General features: G+C 40.8%; 2 protein-coding genes across 2 annotated transcripts in view; both read left to right on the top strand.

Moving 5' to 3' along the window:
* The window catches only part of KIZ (kizuna centrosomal protein), a 187,255-nt gene that overhangs the window by 96,440 nt on the left and 68,975 nt on the right, over positions 1 to 21,840 (top strand). The window lies entirely within an intron of this gene.
* Positions 1 to 21,840, top strand: part of XRN2 (5'-3' exoribonuclease 2) — a 64,762-nt gene that overhangs the window by 19,206 nt on the left and 23,716 nt on the right. Inside the window, exons 6-20 of the mRNA XM_081872652.1 lie at positions 1,501 to 1,590; positions 2,745 to 2,817; positions 3,773 to 3,823; positions 4,570 to 4,727; positions 5,351 to 5,425; positions 6,936 to 7,069; positions 8,816 to 8,873; positions 8,963 to 9,070; positions 10,578 to 10,622; positions 12,339 to 12,473; positions 13,705 to 13,823; positions 15,217 to 15,352; positions 18,759 to 18,866; positions 18,965 to 19,054; positions 21,336 to 21,408. Of these exons, the coding sequence (XP_081728778.1) occupies positions 1,501 to 1,590; positions 2,745 to 2,817; positions 3,773 to 3,823; positions 4,570 to 4,727; positions 5,351 to 5,425; positions 6,936 to 7,069; positions 8,816 to 8,873; positions 8,963 to 9,070; positions 10,578 to 10,622; positions 12,339 to 12,473; positions 13,705 to 13,823; positions 15,217 to 15,352; positions 18,759 to 18,866; positions 18,965 to 19,054; positions 21,336 to 21,408 (1,453 nt within the window). The remainder of the gene's footprint in view (positions 1 to 1,500; positions 1,591 to 2,744; positions 2,818 to 3,772; positions 3,824 to 4,569; positions 4,728 to 5,350; positions 5,426 to 6,935; positions 7,070 to 8,815; positions 8,874 to 8,962; positions 9,071 to 10,577; positions 10,623 to 12,338; positions 12,474 to 13,704; positions 13,824 to 15,216; positions 15,353 to 18,758; positions 18,867 to 18,964; positions 19,055 to 21,335; positions 21,409 to 21,840) is intronic.

The following is a 21,840-nucleotide window of genomic DNA, read 5'->3' on the forward strand; positions in this document are numbered from 1 at the left end:
ATGGAGGCATGGGCATGCATGCAAGATTTGCCTTGAAATGGTTTGGTATTTGAAGAGGGTTTTTAAATGTGTTCAACTGAACAAACTTAAACCCTCCTGTAAGTGGGAACCTTCTTTTACCAGATAGCTTTTTCTAAGTGCATTCTATCAAACATGCTTAAGAATCTTCTTCAAGCCTTTGTGCTAGTTGTGCAGAACTTTGCATTACAGTTCTTATGTTCCGTTAGATGCTGGAACATGACTTTAGGCTTATTTGGATTTCTAGCCAGAAACTTCCCATACAAAAAACCTTGGGCTACAACAGAGTTATCTCTTCCACCCCTAATCCAGTGTTTAGTTTCATGCAGAAACCTTGTGTGAAGGTGTGTTCAGCACAGAAATCCTTATAGGCTTAAGAAAAATAAACCTTTTTTCACTAAGCAAGACCTGAGTGATGAAGAGCTCATTATGTGATGGATTTGGTGTAAGGGTTTCAAGTTTGGTTTCCTAGTAAACTTCAAATATAAAATGTTAACCTAATCATTAGCCAAGTTGTATGTTTCTGAACCTCTTTGCTTCCTAGTGGAAAAAATGTAAAATATAAATGAGGCATGGGGAATTTCCTGTTGAGGAGAGTGTTCTCTGCACCGCAGTGGTTCATCTCTCAAGGGCTGTCTGCAGTGGGCAGGACCAGAGCCAGTATAAATATAAAAGTGGGGGTTTTCCCTTTTCTAGTTCTGACACATTTTTTCTCTCCCTTCCTCTACATTCAGAGGGCTGCTGGGGACACTTTTATCTTGCCAAGGGGTTTGAACTGGTGACCAGGAGGTTCCCCACATATATAAATGCAGATTGTAGTTGTGTAATAATAATATTTTTTTAAAAAAATAAAATACTGTGTTGTAAATTTTGTGGCTGTTCTTGAGGTTAATCACTTAGTCTTGAAATTCTTTGCCTGTAAAATTCTTTGGTTGTCGAACTTAATCCATTCCGGGAGTCCGTTCAACTCCCAGAACCATTTGAAAACCAAGGTGTGACTTCCAGTTGGCTGTAGGAGCTTTCTGCACTCTATTGGAAGCTGCGTCGGATGTTTGGCTTCTGAAAAATGTTCCCAAACCGGAACACTCACTTCCGGGTTTGTGGCGTTCGGGAGCCGATTTGTTCGGGAGCCAAGCCATTTGACAACCAAGGTACCACTGTACTAATTGGAAGACTATGACTAGGCATTAGTATGCCTCCCCTGATGCATTTTAGGGCTTGAGCTGTGTTAATGCAGCTGTGGATTTATACTTGTTTAGGCATAGCACTCTCTATATGGTTCAAGGAGTGTAGTAATTGGGGGCAACTGGCTCTGCCCCCAAGCTTTCATTTTGCTTCATTTGCTTGCCCCTTCAATTGTTGGACTTTTGTGCTCTGCTTTTTTATTTTTAAAAAAGTAAGATGGCTCACACCTGCAATCTGCCCATCACAATCTAAATTTTGTATTATTATCCTGTTTTGTATTATTTCCCTGTTCTTTAGGGGACTGAGTTTATGGACAATCTTGCTAAATGCCTTCGCTATTATATTGCTGATCGTTTAAACAATGATCCAGGATGGAAAAACTTGGCAGTAAGTTTCATACACATATTGTTCAATAAATGGAACTTGTACTATTCTTGACTGATGCAAATGAGTTCCAGAAGATAGTTGTTTTAATTGAAGAAGATAAACCAACAGTTTAACATCCAGGTATAGTTTAGGCATTCCCAAGGTGTTTATCTCGGATGTGGAAATTTTGAAAACCTATCATTAGATCACTTCCTCATTTAGCAGTTATAGACTAAGATCCATAGTTACTTTTGGAGTGTGTGAGCCCAGTGGCATTTTGACCCCACCTGTACCATATCAACTTTGAAACACACTTGGCTTAAAAAGTAGCTTTTCATGTGTGGTGTGGCAAGGCAAGATGCGGGGGGTGGGGGGCATGTGCCCGAATATACCTGTGTGCCGTAAGAGGGTCTGGTGTGCCTTGAAAAATTCACTACTAATAACATAAGAGCCCGACTGGACCAGGCAAAGCTCTGTCTAGTTCTCTCAGTGACTAGCAGACTCCTATGGGAATCCTGCAAGCAGGACCTGAGCACAGCAGCACTCTCCACACTTGCAAGTCCCAGCTACTGCTATTCAGAGGCATAGAGTCTCCAACCACGGAGGTCGTGTATAGTCCTCATGGCTAGTAGACAAATTCATGGAGGAAAAGGCTAATAGCCTCTTAAAGCCATCCAAGTTAGTGACCTTCACTACATCTTGTGGAGCGAACTCCATAGTTGAACTTTTGGATGTTGGATGCCAATAAAAGGTTTGATGATTATGATGATAGTTGAACTGTGTGCTATGTGAAGAGGCCCTCTATTGCCTTGAAGCGGGAAGGTTCCATGTGCTGGTGCCTCCGCCCCTCATAGAGCCTGCTGTATAGCTGATAGGCATGGTAGGATCACCTGGAAAGGCTTTCTACCTGGGAAAAATGGGGTAGCAGGAGGCATTATTATCCAGACCATCTCATAGTTGTAAGGAGGATGTGTGAATGTTGTTTTGAAGAGTGATGTGTAACTTTGTGCATGAGTGCAATGCGCTTCCAGTTTTGATTTATTTTTTTTAAATGTCCTAGGTCTTCAGGAACACTGTGCCAAATAACACAAATTAGTAGTAATTTTAATGGTGTTGCAAAGTATTGAGTGTTTCACTCTGCTTTTTATGTTTCCTCTTTGTGGTGATGTTTGTAGGTTATTTTATCTGATGCTAGTGCTCCGGGTGAAGGTGAACACAAAATCATGGATTACATACGAAGGCAAAGAGGTATTTTTTGCGGTTTCTACAGTAAAAGTTGTATCTACTGATATTAGTAAAAGTGGGCTGTTCAATGTGAATAGATCTACTTCTTCTGAATATTTTTATGCAAAAGTGCATAAGCAAAACAGATGTGAAAAAAGGTGTTTAGAACAGTAAAGAGAGGTGTTTTTTTATGAATCATAAATACTATAGTGGTTTTAGAACATTAGATACAGTACAGTATTAGAATTAAAAACATAGAGCAACTTGGAATGAAATATTGACCTTTAAAATGGGAAGGAAGGAGAGAGTGAGGAAGACTGGCAAAGACAACACCAGAGCCTACTCCAGTTGGGCTTTGGGCTTAATCTTCATGAATTTGGAATCTGATTAAATGGCAAACAATCATTAAATATCCTGGCAGCTACAGGTATTCATATTATCTTGTAAACCGCCCTGAGATCTTTAGATGAAGGGCGGTACAGTCGTAACTTGGTTCTTGAAGAGAATGCATTCCGGGAGTCCCTTTGACTCCTGGAACCATTCGAAAACCAAGGTGTGGCTTCTGAATGGCTGCAGGAGCATCCTGCAGCCAATCAGAAGCCGTACCGAATGTTTGGCTTCTAAAAATCATTAGAAAACCAGAACAGTCACTTCTCGGTTTCGATTGTTTGGGACCAAGGCGTTTGACATCTAAGGTACGACTATAAATAAATAGTATTCTGGTGAAAACGCCACTAGGTCTGCCAGTTTTATCAACTTTCTACTTCTGTATTGCCTTTCTGACCTCTTGACTGTCTATTGTGCTTTTGCAATTTATTTATTTATTTATTTTAGACACTACCCTTTCCTACCAAAAGAGCCAAGGGCAGCATATGTAATTTTATTCAGCCTTAGAGGTCAGCAATGAGTCTTCAGTAATTATTTCCTTCTGCCTAAGAATAATAAAATGTATCTAACATTTCTTTCTTTTTTGCTTTAGCTCAACCGAATCATGATCCAAACACTCATCACTGTTTGTGTGGTGCTGATGGTAAGTCCATTTCTTAGTTTTCTTCCGTTAGCAATTATTCTAGCAGTTAAGTAGAGAATGATTTGTATGGGTCAGTACTGTGTATACTGAGTAAATCACATTTGTAAAATGTGGTAATGCCATCTTGGGGTCTACAGTTGTATTTTGGAGGTTACTAAGGTTGTTAAAAAACTTATGTCTACATAATTAACATATTTGTAATTGCTTAGAGCTTTTATTTACAATTAGTTGGTTGGCATCTGTCTGTTTTGAGGAGTACACCTTTGGGTGTGAAGTCAAACTGTTGGAAGGTTACGGCGTCTGCTGTGGCTCTAGAGACCGATACAGGAGAGACATGTTTTATTGCATCTGGGGCAGAAGAAACCATCCAGTTGTGCTGCTGCAGATGCACCAAGACATTTCTTCTGTCTGCGCTCCTCCCAGCAATCATTTCTCCTCTGGGCACTGGTGTGGATGCATGACCTGACTCTGTTTTCAGGTACTGCGGTCAACTCTTGCGGATTCTCACATGGTGTGGTTGATATTGCCAGCCTTCATAGCATGTTTGCAAGCATCTTCGTAGCGCATGGTTTGCCAATGGGTCTGGTGCCTGAATTTACAGTTAAGCAGTATACATATTCTGTTATGAAAAATAATAATGTTATACTGCTAATTGACATACTTTGTTTTGTTTGAAGGATCATCTGCATTGGCCATTATTGTAGTAATTTACTTAGTATTTGATTTTTGCTTTATTTCTTTTATAGCTGACCTAATTATGTTGGGATTGGCTACACATGAACCAAACTTTACTATAATTAGAGAAGAATTTAAGCCTAATAAACCAAAGCCATGTGCTCTTTGCAACCAGTTTGGACATGAAGTTAAGGACTGTCAGGGTCTGCCAAAAGAAAAACAAGGGGAGGTAGGTTGAACAGTTTGCTCACTTTCTCGAGAGCCAGCGCGTTGTGCAAGAGAAAGAAGTGATAGGTTTGAATGAAGGAGATTCCTGTTCAGATCCTTCCTTAGCCGTGAAGTCATTGTGTGGCTTTGAGTAATCTCTGTCTCTCAGACTAACATTGCAGGTTGGCAACAAGGACATACTGAAACCCATTCTCAACTATTTGTAAAGGAAGGAACACAAAGCAGGATTCATTTCCTTGAAATAAATGTGGTCTAACAAATTATGGGACTTGTGGGGAGGGGCAAATCAATTCAGGAGAAATGCCAAAGTGCATTTAAATATTGTGCAGCAAAATGGGAATGGGATGACAGATTAGAGTCACCACTGCAAGTTTAGACTTCATCCCCTTGATTTCAGAAACAGTCCCAGATACTCTTACCTGAGAATAAAGTATGCACAGGAATTTTCTGTAATCTTAATTTATTATTGAAGTGGCATTCTGAAACACACCTTTCTAGAGCAAAGAACTTAGTGAATTTAGCAGGACTTAGTTCTGAATAAACATGCTTAGGCCTGTGCTGCGGGAGAAGGTACTCTAAAGTAAAGCTTACATACAAATAGTATACCATTTTTCTCTTTTGTAGCACGATCAATTTGCAGATTGTCCTCCTGGTTCGGAACAAGAATTTATCTTTATTCGCTTATGTGTTTTGAGAGAAGTAAGTAAAATTTGGATGTGTTTGAACTAAGGCTGTAATCCTATGCAGTGGGTCTCTGGACCTGTTAAATACAGCAGGACTAACTTCCAAACCAATGGGCACAAGTTGCCATGGCAACCAAAAAATTAATTCTGGCAATCGGCCAGGAGAAGCCATGTGTCTTGCCCTTTGTTTTTTGTTAGCTACCAGCATTTTCCCTGTTAAGCAGCAAAAGGTGGTTTTAGGACATGCTGTTGCTGAATTGTCTTACATTTAATCCTGCCCTGCCTACTCTTCTCTCATTCCTCCGACTAGGTTGGCATTTTGAAACATTACTTCTGTTGGTCAGCTTTGTTCAGCTACCATACAAGGGTTTTGTGTCTTGTCTGCAAAGACCTCTTTCTCAGTTCCCAGCCTTTGCTCTCTTCCTCTGGCATCTCTCTTTCATGCACCCCACTTTCCATTTCAGAAAGGAGGGGGGAACTGCAGAAGTTTCACAAGGGCTCCCCACATTTTGTTCTTCAGAAGCTGATAAAGGAACAAAAAAGATGAACTGGTTGTGATGTAAGCTGCAGCAAAGGAAAAAACAAAAATCTGGAGTAGAGTTTTTTGTGGCATGGAAAGATCATGTTCCTAGGCTTTTTAGCCATGACAAACAACTTAGAGGGAAGGAGAAAATTCTAATTTTGCCAAGCTGCTGGAGGTGAATTTGGAAAAAAATCAGGATTGGGGGTTTTGGAGGATGAAATTGTTGGGGGAGGACATTATTTAATTTCAAGGAAGAGTTATGCAGGAATTCCAGTTTGTGGGGAAAGAGTGTCTTTGCTAGATTCTCACCTTAATTCTGTGGGAGAGACAGATTGCGCTTGCTTGATGGAAATGGCTACTTACCTGAATCTGTAATGGATGGAAAGAGATAAGCATTTTCCATATTCTCTGATAGCTTAGCCATGGTGGTCTAGGCACTGGTAACCTCAAGCTGTATTACTGCAAGGCATTTTTTGTGAGTCCAAGATTAAGGCTGGTTTGGAAGCTGCAGCTGCTGCAGAATGCTGGCTATTTACAGCAATTGACATCACTTTTGAAGAACTTGCACTGGCTTCCAATATGCTACTGGGCTACATTTAAGGTGCCCTAAGCAATTTCAAACCAGCCTACCTGAAGGGTCACCTTTCTCCTTACACTCTGCATATTCTTTGAGATGGTGGGTGTTATTGTTTTGTCTGTTATTAGAGTTTGTATTTTGTATTTTTATACTGTAAACTGTCCTGTGATCCTTGGATCGAGGGTGGTACAAAAATGTAATAAATAAAATATGCTTAAGTCACTTTAGACATCCATTTGGAACGGAAGTGGGACATTTATGGCCTGTCAGGCAAGTTTATGTGCCCCACTTTGAGAATTCCCTCGATTTAGTGGTATAGAACTTTATGTATAAGTAACTGCACACTAACATTTTATTTCTAGTAGCATCTGTAGAAATGTGTTCCATTTCTCTCTCTCTCTCTCTCTCTCTCTTAAATAATTCTAGTATTTGGAAAGAGAGCTAACGATGGCCAGTTTGCCTTTCACTTTTGATGTTGAAAGAAGTATCGATGACTGGGTTTTCATGTGTTTCTTTGTGGGAAATGACTTTCTTCCTCATTTACCTTCGTTAGAGATCAGGTATGGAAAGCAGCATTATATGCAAAGTTACTTGATGTGGTGAAAGGTTGTACAATGAATGTTATAAGAACGTGTTTAGGTGTACAAAAGACTTTGGGCTCTTCCTGTGCAATTTCCCCCTATTTTTCAGAACCAATAGCATACCATAACCTTGTTTTGAAAGTTCCTTCAGTTTCAAAAATGGTTTGCTATGTGGCATAGCGTGGGGCTGATATTTGAAAAGCAAAAGCCTAAAGCCCTCTTTGGTGTACAACATTTAGCTTTTAGATTTAAGGCAACCCTTACCACAAACTGAGTATGTGTGCTGTCTCTGTTTTCCTTAAAAACAAAACAAAACTGTTTTTATTTATTTTCATGGTAGAGAAGAAATTTTTTGAGAAAACAATTGTTACAATAGTAAACAACAAATTACAAACGTTTATCATGCCATGTGTTAAAGTTTCATTTGATTCCTCTAGAGTTCACACCACGTTTTCCCATGAGTGCTGGGTAGATTCCTGCCAGCCTGAACAATTTATGTATTCAGTAAACATTTGCCATACATTATAAAAGGAATATGGATTGTGTTTGCCCTCTACCGCTCTCACCTGGGATGTTAGTTTCTCAGCCAATTCTATTGACCATTCTCTGTTATACCAAGATTTGTAACAATAAAACTTGGTGGTTATGTAGCAATTCCGAGTCTTCAAGATGTGTCAAGTAACAATTTTGCCTTGTTCTTACGCAACTCTTCTCAACCTTGGGTTCCCAGATGTTGTTGGACTACAACTCCCACCATCCTCAGCTGGCCAAGGGTGATGGGAGTTGTAGTCCGGAAACGTCTGGAGATTGGAGGTTCCTGCCAATAGGAGCAGAGCAAGAATGGTTTTAGACTAGGGAACGCTGAGATTCCTGCATTGCAGGGGGTTGGACTAGATGACCATGAGGGTCACTTCCACCTCTACAATTCTGTGCTTCTGTAATAGGGCTTTAGCTGTTCTAAACTTATTAACTACAATTGGTTATCAAGTGTGTGTGATTTGAGGCTTTTAAAATGCATGGCTTCATATAAATAATTACCGTATTTTTCTGTGTATAAGACTAGGGTTTCCCCCTAAAATAATAATGTTAAAAATTAGGGGGCGTCTTATACTCTGGAACATTCCCCCCCCCCATTTTCTTAAATCTGAGTCCCCCAAAATAGGGGTGTCTTATACATGGGAGCATCTTATAGACAGAAAAATACGGTACTTTGTATTGTTTATATTTATCCTGCACATTACATTGAGGCTTCTTGAACATCTGATTCCTCTGTGCCATGGACTGGGCCTGGGCTCATTCACTCCCAGTTTAGTAGCAAGCTACAGGTGGTTGTTGGTGTTTTGCCTTTATAGTACAGGTGATTCAGAAGTGCTTTCTCCTAAAGTTGAGTTTAGAGGTTTTTTCCAGACCCCTGCCCTTTCTAGTTTCCCATAAGATAATTATAACAACTCTAATGAGTTAGGTCGCTGCCCAATTAAAACCTGTTTTCTAGTGAACTTGTGCTGCTTGCCCCAGAGAGTAAGGGTGGGATTCTCTCTGTCACTGAAGGAAAGCATTCATGGGTTTTCCTTGTTGCCGGTGATATTCATTATGGGAAGGAATGACAGCAGGCACTCTGTGAGATCAGCACTGGTTCACAGATTAGTAACTAAATGCTGGTTCCGACTGTGTGTGTACAACATCCTGTAAAATGGCTAAATGAATTCATTTATATTTGTTTCACAGGGAAGGAGCAATTGATCGTCTAGTGAACATATATAAAAATGTTGTGCACAAAACTGGGGTAAGCCATCTCACCCGCCCATTCCAATTTAATCTCGTGGAACTTTAGGAGAAGGAAAGATAGTTACAGTTCTGTTTTACAATTTACAGGGATACCTTACAGAAAATGGCTATGTCAACTTGCAAAGAGTTCAAATGATCATGTTATCTGTTGGAGAAGTTGAAGATAATATTTTTAAGAAGCGAAAAGATGATGAGGTAAAAGAGTTCCTGTGACATATTTATTGTGTATCTGTGTTTTATAGAGAATAGTTTAATTTAAGTACATTAATGAAAACAGTGAGTGTGGCTTACTATTATCTTCATGTTACTCTAGTATGCAATAAATTAAAAAAAACATGTTTTAACCAGAGACATTAGAGGATAGTTTGCCTCTGTAAGCTGTCAATGAATGTGTGTTGTATCTGGGGTTTATTTGATTTTTTGAATGGCTGGTTTAATGTTTTTAAGTCAGTTCTGTGAGGAAAGGAAAAGAAACAGGAGCCGTGTTGGCCCATGAGAGAGAGAGAGAGAGAGTGTGTAAGGACAGCAAAACAATCAATAACTTCATTAGGACTGACAAAAATAATAAATAAGTATGCAAACCTTTGGGTTGAACAGAATACTTCTTTCACTTGAATGTGAGGGGGGAATGCAAAAGCAGAAAAAGATGGTTGCTGGGCCGGATGTTGCATAAGACATTCTTGGACAAAGAAGCAGTGGTAGCTGTCTTACAGCAGACCTCAACTTCAGCTTCCATTATGCTGAGCGACATTTTCCCATTCCCTCCACACCTTTTGATTTTTGCTCAGCGCCCAGTCTGTAGAAGACCTAGTAAACATGAAAGCTTGCACGCTGCTTTGTGATTGACAGTGATATGTTGGGTGTGGAGTGTCTATGTGTGTTATGTGGTAGGAAAGCACCTGGAGATTTAAATACAGTGGTGCCTCGCAAGACGAAATTAATTCGTTCCGCAAGTTTTTTCTTCTTGCGAGTTTTTCGTCTTGCGAAGTACGGTTTCCCATAGGAATGCATTGAAAATCAATCAATGCGTTCCTATGGAGACCGTCCGGGGACAGAGGGGAAGCGCCGCGCGCCTTCCCCTCTGTCCCCGGACCTGTTTTAAAGCAAGGGAAGGGGCAGCGGGGAGAATCGCTTCTCCCCGTTGCTGCCCCTTGGTTCAAAAGGGGTCCGGGGAGAGAGGGGAAGGCGTGTGCGCCTTCCCCTCTGTCCCCGGAGATTGCGGGGCTGGCAACGGGGAGAAGCGATCTTCTCCCCGCTGCCCCTTGCTTCAAAAGAGGTCCGGGGACAGCAGGGAAGACGCGCTGCGCTTCCCCGCTATCCCCGGAGCTTGCGGGGCAAGCTTCATTTTGCGAAGCAAGCCCATAGGGAAATGCGTCTTGCGAAGCGGCTAAGAAAACGAAAAACTCCTTCGTCTAGCGAGTTTTTCGTCTTCCGAGGCGTTCGTCTTGCGGCGTACCACTGTAAACAAATGGATACTCCTAAACATTTTTATGAATATTTTAGTTGGATTCCAGTTTTGTTTAGAACAACAGCATTTTTTGTAGCAGGAAGTAGGGAGTTCTGCATATGGCAAGTATGAATAATTGTTTGAGCATTCCCCCCCCCCCCAAGAAATGACCCTAATAAATATTTCTGATGTTTTTGGTTTTTTCTATGTAATTTGTATGGCACACAGTTCTAATATTTTCATTCTTCATTTTAGGAAAATTTCAGAAGAAGGCAGAAGGATAAAAGAAAAAGGATGAAAGTAAATATAGAGCTTCTAGCCCTGTTGTTTTTCCTTGGAGTATCCTGATTTCAGACAAATATATCAGTTAGGGTAAAAACAGCCCTAATATGGTTATTTGTTTATGTACGCCAACTTCTTGACCATTTTGAGTTAAAATGTAGGCTCAAAATAAATAAATAATGTTGCAGCTTTTTGCAATACCCATTCTATCCCAAATCACAAACTACTATTGAAGTTTCTCTTGGACGCGTAACATGGGGGCCTTTGAGAAGCATGCTTAGTGCTTCATTAGGCTCATGGAACTAGCTGAACAATTATTTATATCTCAACTGTAGCAAATGATCTAGACTCCAAATAACATCTATGTGCATGCCCAAGAACGCATCTGCCCCCATAAGATCTTTGACTTTCCCCCCCTCTCTTAGTACGAAATCTCACACACTGTGTCTGGACCTACTTTCAGTTAGGAAAGTGTCTTGCTAAGCAGCATGGAATGCTGCTTGGGTACATAAACCCCTTAGCTATAGATTCCTTAGATGCCAGACTAAATTCAAGGCATACAGAACAATCTTATGCCTGTTTTTCAGAAGTAAATCCCATTGAATTAAATGAGGTTTTCCATAGGATTGCAATAACAAAGACTTGATATAAAAAAGATCATGTTTTTTCTTGTGCCATTTTTACACTTCCTCACCCTCCCCCCCCCAAACCTTTTCTGGTAACTTTTATACAACAATTGAAACACCATGTTTTCCACTGCTCCCAAGGCAGGGGATGTTAATTGAACTCCTCTAAGTGTAGTCTTTACGGTAGATTTGTCTTCCCATCACTCTCACATCTCTACTTTAATGCCACCACCTTCCTCCCATATGCCACTAGGAATAATAGCAGCGTATTCTAAGGCCAGGTCTCATATTTGATGTGAAACTTGTCAGAATTGTCTAGGAACACTGATGTTCGTGACTTAAATGTCTTCTTATATACATAAAAATATAAGAATGTTGCCATGCTGAAGTTTGGTTGGCTTCTGGCAGGTGGCATGATGAACTACGGCATGACTGCCTTTCTCCTTTGCCGCTGGACTGGTGAAAGGGAAAATCCAAATCTTTTGCCCCTTCATTTCCCACTCCCCTACTTTTGCCACTGCTGGAAGGGAGGCAGAGAATGAACGAGAGAAAGTGTTTCCTCCCTTGCATCCTGCTGTGTTTCCTCCCCCCTCCTCCCACCTTGCTCCTTCTGCCGCTCCTGAGAAAGAAGCCTCAGGCTTCCCTCAGTGGCAAGGAGGTCTGAGGGAGCTTGGCAACCTATGGGGGGGACGGACGGGGGGACGGGGTGTTGGGGTGAAGTGAGCAGGGGCGGCAGCCCCTTTTATGCTTAGGATTGTACTGTAACTCTCCTGGTTAGATTTGGAAATGCAGTCTGTGACAGATGGCTAGCACGTGTTTAGATTTTGGTTCTAAGCTTATTTCATAGTTGTAACGCTTGTTCTGTTCTTTACAACTGTTTTAGTAATGGAGATAACATAGTGACAAAACTGAAGCACTGTAACCAATCTACTAAAACAATCTAAATCCAAGTGGAAGCATTGGATAAAATGTATACTGCTACTTACTTATTTTATCAGTGGAACCCTAGGCTTTTGTGTACATAATTGCAGCCTCTGCTGAGTCTCAGCATTCAAGAAATATTTCATTCTTGCCTGGAAAATGATGATAAACCTTTCTGCTCATCTAGAGGGAACAGCATTCTATGCCTGGAGGCCAGTTCACCCCACAACCTTTGGGGAGGGGAAATAGAGGAAGTCATCAACCAATCAATAATCCAAGACATGCAGCCTTTGAAATGAGAATGCAAGACAGACAGAGCACTGTAAGTGATGGATCTGAACTTTGTCACAAGCATAGAAGTAATGACTAAGTGAGTTTATAGACCTGTGGCTTACTAGTGGCTCAATTTTATTTCTGCAAGTGAATCTCTTTTAAGCACAACTTCAAGTTCTTTTAAATAGCTGCAGGTAAGCAACTGTCTTCTTGAACTTCACTACACATGTCACACCCTTATTATTTATTTATTTATTTATTTATTTACAAAACATCAGAGCAATTATTAAAATAGCTGACTACTCAGAACATTGTAAGCATCTGAACAGGCCTGTTAGCACAAACAAATTTCAAGAGATTGCAGGGGGTTAGAATAAATGAACCTTGTGGTCCCTTCCAACTCTGCAATTTTATGATTGTATGAAAGTGAGGTGCCTGAGAATTCCAAAGAGAACACAATACTTCTGGTTTCTGTTTATTGTAGTTTTCTACTGTTAATATTTATTGTTTTTGGCACTCTGAAATATCATTTATTTCCTCTTTCCCCACCTTTCATCCAAAAATCCCTCCTTTTTCCTACTCCCCATTTTCTAATTTTATCTTTGCTCCCTTGGTCCTAGAGGTTAAACCCAGGGTGAGACCAGGAATTGCCTTTGTCTCCTTACCATGTGCCTCTGTGCATATGTTTGTATGCAAACATTAGTTTTAAAATGTTTTAAATGTGGTGTTGTTTTTTAATTGTTTTGATGTTTGCTGTCCTGGGTTCCTTTGAGAGGAAGGACTGGATAGAAATTTAATCAATCAGCCAAATTAATGAACTCTTGAGACATACACATACACACCCCAGTTTCATGTACAAGGAAGTTTGCTCCATATGTGTGGAGCCAAGACTGGCCTTTTCCAGCACAAATTTCCACTGTTTACATGAAGTTAAAACAACATATATGCACTTTTAATGGTTTTAACTGATAGGAGCAGGATCTCTAGTGGTATGTTTTCCTTCTTTTAAACACAGCGACTCTCCCTGCCTGCCATATCACAATCTGCTTTTGAACCGCACCCCCCCCCCCCGCCCGTGGCTTTTTACGTGGAATGGAATGCTACTTGCTCAAAGCCACTTGGGTGCCTGGAACTAGCTTGTACATGATTCTTTTGGATCCCAGCTTCTGCACCTCAATAAAATAGATGGTTCTCTTTTTATTTCTTTATGACAAAGCCATTAATTTTATAAGTGTAATGAAACCTTTTTCCAACTATCTGCCTGACAACTACATCCCCAGACTCCTTCAGCGTCTCCTAATACGAGTTTCACCTCTGATGGGTCACCATCTCCAGCAGGAGGAATTAAGCGGAAAGTAGAGGACAGTGACAGTGAACCTGAGCCTGAAGATAATATCAGGTGATACATTTGGTACTTTGTTAGTGAATTGTCAAAAGGGATGTCGCCTCATTAATACTGTTTACCCTTTATCTATAGCACCTTCTAATGCTTTTCCATGATCTTTTTATCCACCAATAATTAATGTGGAGGTTTGGGATACTCAGGAAATTCCAGTGAGATGTGTAGGCTATAGCTGTTAAATTTTAAGTGTCTCCATTAGTATGCATGAAGGTTTTCGTCCTAAAAGCTACTACTCCCTTTGAGACTCAGCACCAGATTGGCTAGAGGTTCAATATTCAGCTCAGCCGCTGTGATCAGAATGTCATTGTTTTACAGCATAAATGAAACTGTTTAACTCTTAAAGTTCTACAACCAAATCTCTTTACTTAAGGCTTTACTTCAGCTCCTTTGGGGAATTGGATTATTGCTAAAGGATATACTTTTTACTCTCAAAATTCCAGCAGCTCCAGTTTAAAAAGCCTCAAGCTGGAAGCCTCTGCCTGTCAGGGTAGACAGTATTTGGCTAAGTTGACCAGTGATTTGATTCTGTATAAGACAGCCTCATGAGTTCATATAGTCTTCTGTGTACTCTTAAATATGTCAGAAATTGTGGCATGGATCCAAAGTAGCACAGAGTCACTGCTGCTTGTATATGGGCACCTCTTACAGCAACTCCCCTCTAAAATGCTTTCAAAAAGCTGAGGGATTCTCCATAATAGCTTTTAATGGGGAGCCTGTAGTTTTTTGGAGGACTGGTGTACTCTTTTGTGCTTGTTCACAGGGTGAGGGGGTTGGATTCAGAAAATGTATTTTAATATACATGCTTCACTGTTAGGTTAACTGCTCCCAAGAGAAAGAATATTAGTTCCACAAGCAATACTTGGAGCTCCTATTTCCTTCACGTAGCACACAGCTGTACTTCATGCTCACAACGAAACTGTGTGGTAGCTTAGGCTGAGAGATGATGAGTTGTCCAAGCTCTCCACCTGCCACACAAATGTGGCCTGGTGACTGAGATCCAAAGAAGCTTCTTGGCATGTGTCTCTATGTGTGTACAGAGACACACGCTGGGGAAGGAGTGGTTTCCCTTCCAGCTGAAATCTGTTTCTTCTGCCGTGTGCCAGAAGGACCTCTGTGAACCTCTATAAAAGCTTCTTAGATGAAGTGAAGGGGGCTGCAGAAGGAAGAGGGGCCCGAAAAGCCTCTCTTTGAATCCCAGTCTATGTGCACTCATATGTTTGGCTAACAGGAAGGGATTGAAGGAAAGAATGAGAAAGGTAGGCGTCAACAAAGGCATGTGATGCTGTTATACTACTTAATCTTGTATTAAAACAATTTTAAAAATTGAATTGTATGTTATTTCAAGTCATGTTATACAAAAAATAATAACAAAGCTTGAATTGTTGTATAGGTTATGGGAAGCTGGCTGGAAACAGCGCTACTACAAGAACAAATTTGATGTTGATGTCTCTGATAAAAATTTCCGTCGTAAAGTTGTACAGTCTTATGTAGAAGGGCTTTGCTGGGTTCTCCGGTACTATTATCAGGTACTTACTATCTTTCATTAAAATTTATATAATTTCAAACAAACTTCATTTGCTTGTCTCCCAAATAATGTAATAAGACTCAGCAATGGCATAATTAAAGGTACATCTAGCATCATTGCTGGTATAGAATTGACAGAGGAGTATGCAAAGACCGGAGCAGGTTTTCATTGTAAATCTGGATATTTAGACACAGAGGAGACCCTGTGACATTTTCATTACTTGCTTGAAGCTGTCTTCATGAAATTGATTTTAGTAGCCATCTTTTTCTCTTTTTTTTTAAAAGTATTGTAATGGTTTAATTCTGTTAGCTATATTGAGCTCTTTAAAGCTTAATAAAGCAAATCATGGTGTAGTGTTGTAATGACGTTTTACAGCAACTTTATTTTGGTAAAAACCTGATACCACGAATGATCAGTTGGGAGTGCAATTATTATGTTATCTTTATACAGAAGAGTATTGAAAAGTTTAAATTAAGATTTGGGACAATTATAATGCACTGCTATTGTGTGTGTGTAATGGTCAGAAATGTTTCACTCAATTGGAGTCTGAAGAAATGTTTAACAATAGATAATGAAGGATAGTTATTATAAAGATAAATAAAACAGGTCTGTTGTGCAGATTCAGAAACTTCTGGATTAGTTAAAGCCAGTAGACATTAACCACATTTAGATAAGATGCCCTCACACCCTGGCCTTCTCTCTTTGCCATAGGGTTATGTTGAGGTAGTAGATTTGGTTTAGATCCAGGCATGTGTTTTGGAAGTTGTTGGTGTTTGCTTTGAATTAGCACTTAGTGTTACTTTTGTCTGTATGATTTCTCAATCACATCTAATGCCATTGTTTTTTGTAACTTCAAACTTCCTTAATATAAAAGGAACATGTTCTATGATTTCATGGGGACATCACTTTAAACCATGGTTTAACGCAGTATAAATGAGCTGAACCTCTTCTGAGGTTCATGGCTCCTGCTTCCCTGCACGACCTTGCCTCTTGTTTGGTGTGGGAGACATCCACTGTGGGTTGTGCCTTTTCCAGCCACCCAGAAAGCAAGGATGTGGTCTAGATTTTTTTTTTCCTTTCTCCTTTCTCCTTTCTCCTGCTGGTGGCTCCTCAGTTCATTTCTACCCTTTCTAGCATAGAAGTTGTGTTCCTCTCCCCATTATTCTTAGCTCAGCCCTCTGTTTTTGGTATGCATCTCTTCTTCTTAAAAAATGTTCCTACCTTTCTTCTTCTTCTTCTTCTTCTTCTTCTTCTTCTTCTTCTTCTTCTTCTTCTTCTTCTTCTTCAGCTTATTACAGCTATCTCTCTGTAGTGCTTTTGATTCCACAATAAATAAATAAAGCCTTTTTGCCTCTGTTAGTTTTCTGTCTGGCTTTTGCCTTCTGCTCAACAATGGCTCCGACAACAAAACAGTCTTCTGGCAAACTAGCTGCAAAAAGTAAAATATTCATTTGGCAAACTAGCTGCAAAAAGTAAAAGTGAATTAGGATTGTCGGGAAGCAAACTATTATCAGCTATAATTGCAACAGTCAGTGAGTCAGAATTCTGTGAGCTTGAAAAGTCTGAACTGTTTACTGACTGAAGGATTCAGCAGAAATGCACTCAGCCTGGCTTTATCTAGAACCTATAAGCCAGCTGTTCTTGCTCTTTAGATGACTTCTACCTCTTCTATCTTTGCTAGTCTCCTTACTATAGCTGGAGGATCTTATTCAAAACCATAACCTGGACTGCAGTGTAATGCAACAGCAAATGAAGCTAATGCTAATCTAGGCTTCATCAACAGAAGTCTGGTGTCCCAATCAAAGGAAGTCAGAGTCCTGCTCATTTAAACCCTGGTCAGACCAAACCCGGAATACTGTGCCCAGTTCTGGGCACCGCAAGTTAAGAAGGATATTGACAAGCTAGAATGTGCATAGAGGAGACGTTGGCTAAACATTAGGAAGAACTTCTGTATAGTAAGAGCTGTTCCACAGTGGAACAGACTCACATGAGAGATGATAGACTCTCCTTTGGAGGCTTTTAAGCAGAGGTTGAGTGACCATCTGTCATGTATAATTTAGTTGAGATTCAGGCGGTTGGACTACATGACCCTCAAGGTCCCTTCAGACTCTACAATTCTGTCATTGACCCAAGGCATGTGACAGGCCACATGCTGGATCTGGTTTTCTCAACTGGGCAGCAAAGCACTCTGTATATATATATACAAAATGATGGCATCATATGCACGGTTGAAAGCAAGCTAGTTGAAGTCCCACAAATTAATTGCACACAAAGCAAAGAGCTTAAAAGCTCCTTTTGCAGTGGGTTTTCCTGATGCAGAAATAGCTTTTAAGCTCTCTGTCTTGCTCAGGGAGGCTCTTGCAGGAACTCAGACGGCCTTGTGAGAGCTTCCCAGAGCCTGGATAGCAAGGGTGGGTGTTGGCGCAAGGGTGTTTTGGGTATATGTAGTTTTGCCATTTCTGGAACATAACCCCCACACAGATACAGTTGTGCTGCAGGCATATAGATATAACTGTATAGGCATATGCTTCCTTGACACACACCTGAAAAACGATAATTAGAATTTTGAATCTGTTGAGTTTAATTAATATGGTATCCATTATTAAAAGCAAATATTGAGAAGCAATTCTTTTATAGAAACTGAAATGTTTTTGTTACGGAAAATGTTCTGCCCCATGCTGCTGACCGTTGGTGAATTGTATTATAGATGTTACAATCACTTGATTTCTTTTTCAGTGAGTAAGTTTGGTATGCCATCTTTGCAGTATATTGCAAGAAGTTTTCAGTATGTAAAGCAGTGGCAACTGAGTTAGTAGTAATGTAAAATGACATTGCCACTGGAAAAGAGATTTGGGGTCACTGTTTCATTGGTTGAATTGGTATACAGTGGTGCCCCGCAAGACGAACGCCTCGCAAGACGGAAAACCCGCTAGACAAAAGGGTTTTCCGTTTTGGAGGCGCTTCGCAAAACGAATTTCCCTATGGGCTTGCTTCGCAAGACGAAAATGTCTTGCGAGTTCCTGCGGGTTTTTTCCCCTCCCCCCCCTTTTTCTAAGCAGCTAAGCCGCTTATCAGCTGATCCACTAAGCTGATAAGCCGCTAAACCGCTAATAGCGCTAATCCACTAAGCTGTCAATGGGCTTGCTTCACAAGACGAAAAAACCGCTATACGAAGAGACTCACGGAACGGATTAATTTCGTCTTGCGAGGCACCACTGTATTGGTCCCATATCTTAGGTTGGTGTACCAAAAAATAAATCAATCAATATTTTGGCAAATACGTATGTTGCTTTAGAAATTGATCTGAATTAGTCACCAGATGGCTTTCAGTCTTGCCTGTCTCCCTACGGAAGAGTTACTGGGTCTTCTAGCTGTGACTTGGTTTCTTCTTACATTTTGCAAACTAGGGGTGTGCCTCCTGGAAATGGTATTATCCATTCCATTATGCGCCATTTGCTTCAGATTTTGAAGGAATTGCAGACATGCCCTCAGACTTTGAAAAAGGAACCAAACCGGTAAGATTACTGTTCATCTTTATAATTATTTGGAAGTCACTAATATTGTTATGGGGGTGATCAAAGTAGTTATTGCTGTTGACTTTTGTTTTTGGCAGTTCAGACCTCTTGAACAACTTATGGGAGTCTTTCCTGCAGCTAGTGGTAACTTTCTCCCACCAACTTGGCGGAATCTTATGACTGATCCGGTAAGAATTTTGCTTTTGTTTATTCACCTTTTCATCTATTCAAAATTGAAATGTTTGTTTTGATATTCTATTAATAGTTTCAGTATCTGTCTGAATAATGTGCCTCTTTTACTCTGTTTACTGGAGACAGAAACTTGGAAAACCATACTGACTTGAGGCCAGGGTACACCTCTTCCAGTTGGAGCCCAATTTGTTCTTTGCTAGCTGTAGTGAACTGAGGAACAGTTAGAGCTAGGACAGTGTTTCTCAAACTGGGGCCTCCAGCTGTTGTACTGCAACTCCCATCATCCCTAACCACTGGTCCTGCCAGCTAGGGATGATGGGAGTTGTAGTCCAACAACCGCTGGGAGACCTAAGTTTGAGAAACACTGAGATAGGATGACCTCAGATGGCCCCTCCAGCTGTCCCAATTCTGGTCAAGCCACATTGTGGAGCATGTACCCAAGATAAGCATTGAGAACTACAACTGGCAAGAGAGATTAAAGCTACTGTCTGAAGTGTTAACATTTAGAAAATGTCCAGAACTTGCAGTTTGAAATTTCAAACTTTAGAAGTGGTTATTGCACCAGAGCTTGAAATTTGTCAACAAAGTACTGTTCATTTTGACCTGTTCTTCATACAGTGGTACCTCAGGTTATGAACAGCCTAGCCAATGAACTTTTTGGGTTGTAACCACTTCAAACCCGGAAATGAGTGTTCCGGGTTGTGTGGTGTTTTGGGGGGAGCGGGCGGGGATATATGAACATACTGTGGAGGTGCACTTCCGTTTTGAGTGCCACACTTCCATTGTCCGGCAGTGGAGAAGGGGGTCATCACAACGTTTCCCATAGCAGCAAGGGAGCGAAGCTGCACACCCGCCAGCCAGCTGGCTCTTGTCTTGGGAAACCGTGCGGCCTTTCCATGCACCTCCGTCTCCCAAGCAGTTCGGCAGCAAGAAAAAGTTCCCTCTGCCTGGCCGGGCTGTGGGAGGAAGGCGCTCTGCTTGCACAATGGCGATGGGTGCTCCCCGGGAACCATGCGGAGGCGTGCTTGCAGCTGCCTTAGCCGTCTGCCCCGGTAGTCGGAGGGCAAGGAGGAGGCGAGTCCAGCTGGCTGGGCGGAGGGAAGTTGCACAGCGCTTACTCCCAGGTGCACAGAACGGTGGCCGGCTGGTCTTGCTCCCTCCTCCCCCTCCGACTTACTGGGGCAGTCAGCCAAGGCAGCTGCGAGCACACCTCCGCATAGTTCCCAGGGAACAGCTGCCGCCATTGCATGAGCAGAGCGCCTTCCTCTCACAGCCCGGCTGGGCAGGGGAAATTTTTTTTGCTGCCAAGCTGCTTGGGAGATGGAGGTGCATGGAAAGGTTTCCCAAGACAAGAGCCAGCTGGCTGGCAGGTGCGCATCTCCCCCCCACCCCCCACCCCATGCCGCTGCGGGAGGCGTGCACTCTAGGGAGCATGGGGGATCTGTGTGGATCCCAGTTCAACTGCTGATTGATTGATTGATTGATTGATTGACTGACTGACTGATTGATTGATTGTGTGACTGTGGAAATGGATAAAAGCGCCCCCCCATCCAAACAATGACTATCATTAGTACAGGTAAGAAAAAAATTTAATTTTCATTTTTATCATCTACAATACTGTTTTATTTATTTTATAGTATAGTATAGTATAGTACATTGATTATTGTTTTCATTTTATGGATCAATGGCTTTGTTAGATAGTAAAATTCATGTGAAATTGCTGTTTCAGGGGTTGCTTTTCATTGTCTGGAACGGATTAATCCGTTTCCATTACTTTCTATGGGAAAGCACGGCTTGGTTTAAGAACGCTTTGGTTTAAGAACAGACTTCCAGAATGGATTAAGTTCGTAAACCAAGGTACCACTGTACTGAGTTTGAAAAGAAGAAAAGAAATAGCTTATATGTATTATAATTTTTAATTCAGAAAACTTTATAGACCACTTCATCAAAAAAGATGATGAGTCAGTGTGGTGTAGTGGTTAGAGTGTCAGACTAGGACCTGGCAGAGCAGGGTTCCAATCCCCCATTCGGCCATGAAGCTCACTGGGTGACTTTGGATCCGTCACTGCCTCTCACCCTAATTTACCTCACTGGGTTGTTGGGATTAAACCAGGATGGACTGTGTGTACCACCTGCACTCCTTGGAGAAAAGGGGGGATGTAAGTGCAATAATAACTAAATAGGATCTCTAAGCTTGTGCAAGATTAATCTAATTCTTCATCTGTTACTGTACAAATCTCTGAATCACTGTAATGATCTTGTTTTTTAAAAAAACAGGAATCAAGTATAATTGATTTTTACCCCGAAGACTTTGCTATTGATTTGAATGGAAAGAAATATGCTTGGCAAGGTAATATTTAAGATCACAAAATTAATACTTGTTCATCAATATGTCTTTGGAGTCATTTCAACAAAACAAGAAAGAATTTATTCTGTAAGTCATGTTTGCAACCACTTGCCAAAATAATTTATGTGTCTGTTATCAGATAACATTATTTTGGCTTGAAATTAACCAAAATATAATTCATTATTCATGTAGCATATTTTGTTTTGGAGTATTTTAATTATTTAGCTGCTTTGAGTTACTTTTATAACAGAAAGCCAGATAGAAATACTTGAAAATAAATTTTGGGGTCTTGCATTCTTCAGTAATTTTATTAGGATTCTGAGAACCTTTATAACTTGGAATGTAGAACTTCAGTGTTCTGAAATAGCAAAAAACTAAAAGCTAATACCATAATGAACTGAAGAAAAGTTATATATATTCATGTATACTTTGACA

Source organism: Podarcis erhardii, assembly GCF_964252035.2.
Source record: "Podarcis erhardii genome assembly, chromosome: 8".
Lineage (NCBI taxonomy): Eukaryota > Metazoa > Chordata > Lepidosauria > Squamata > Lacertidae > Podarcis > Podarcis erhardii.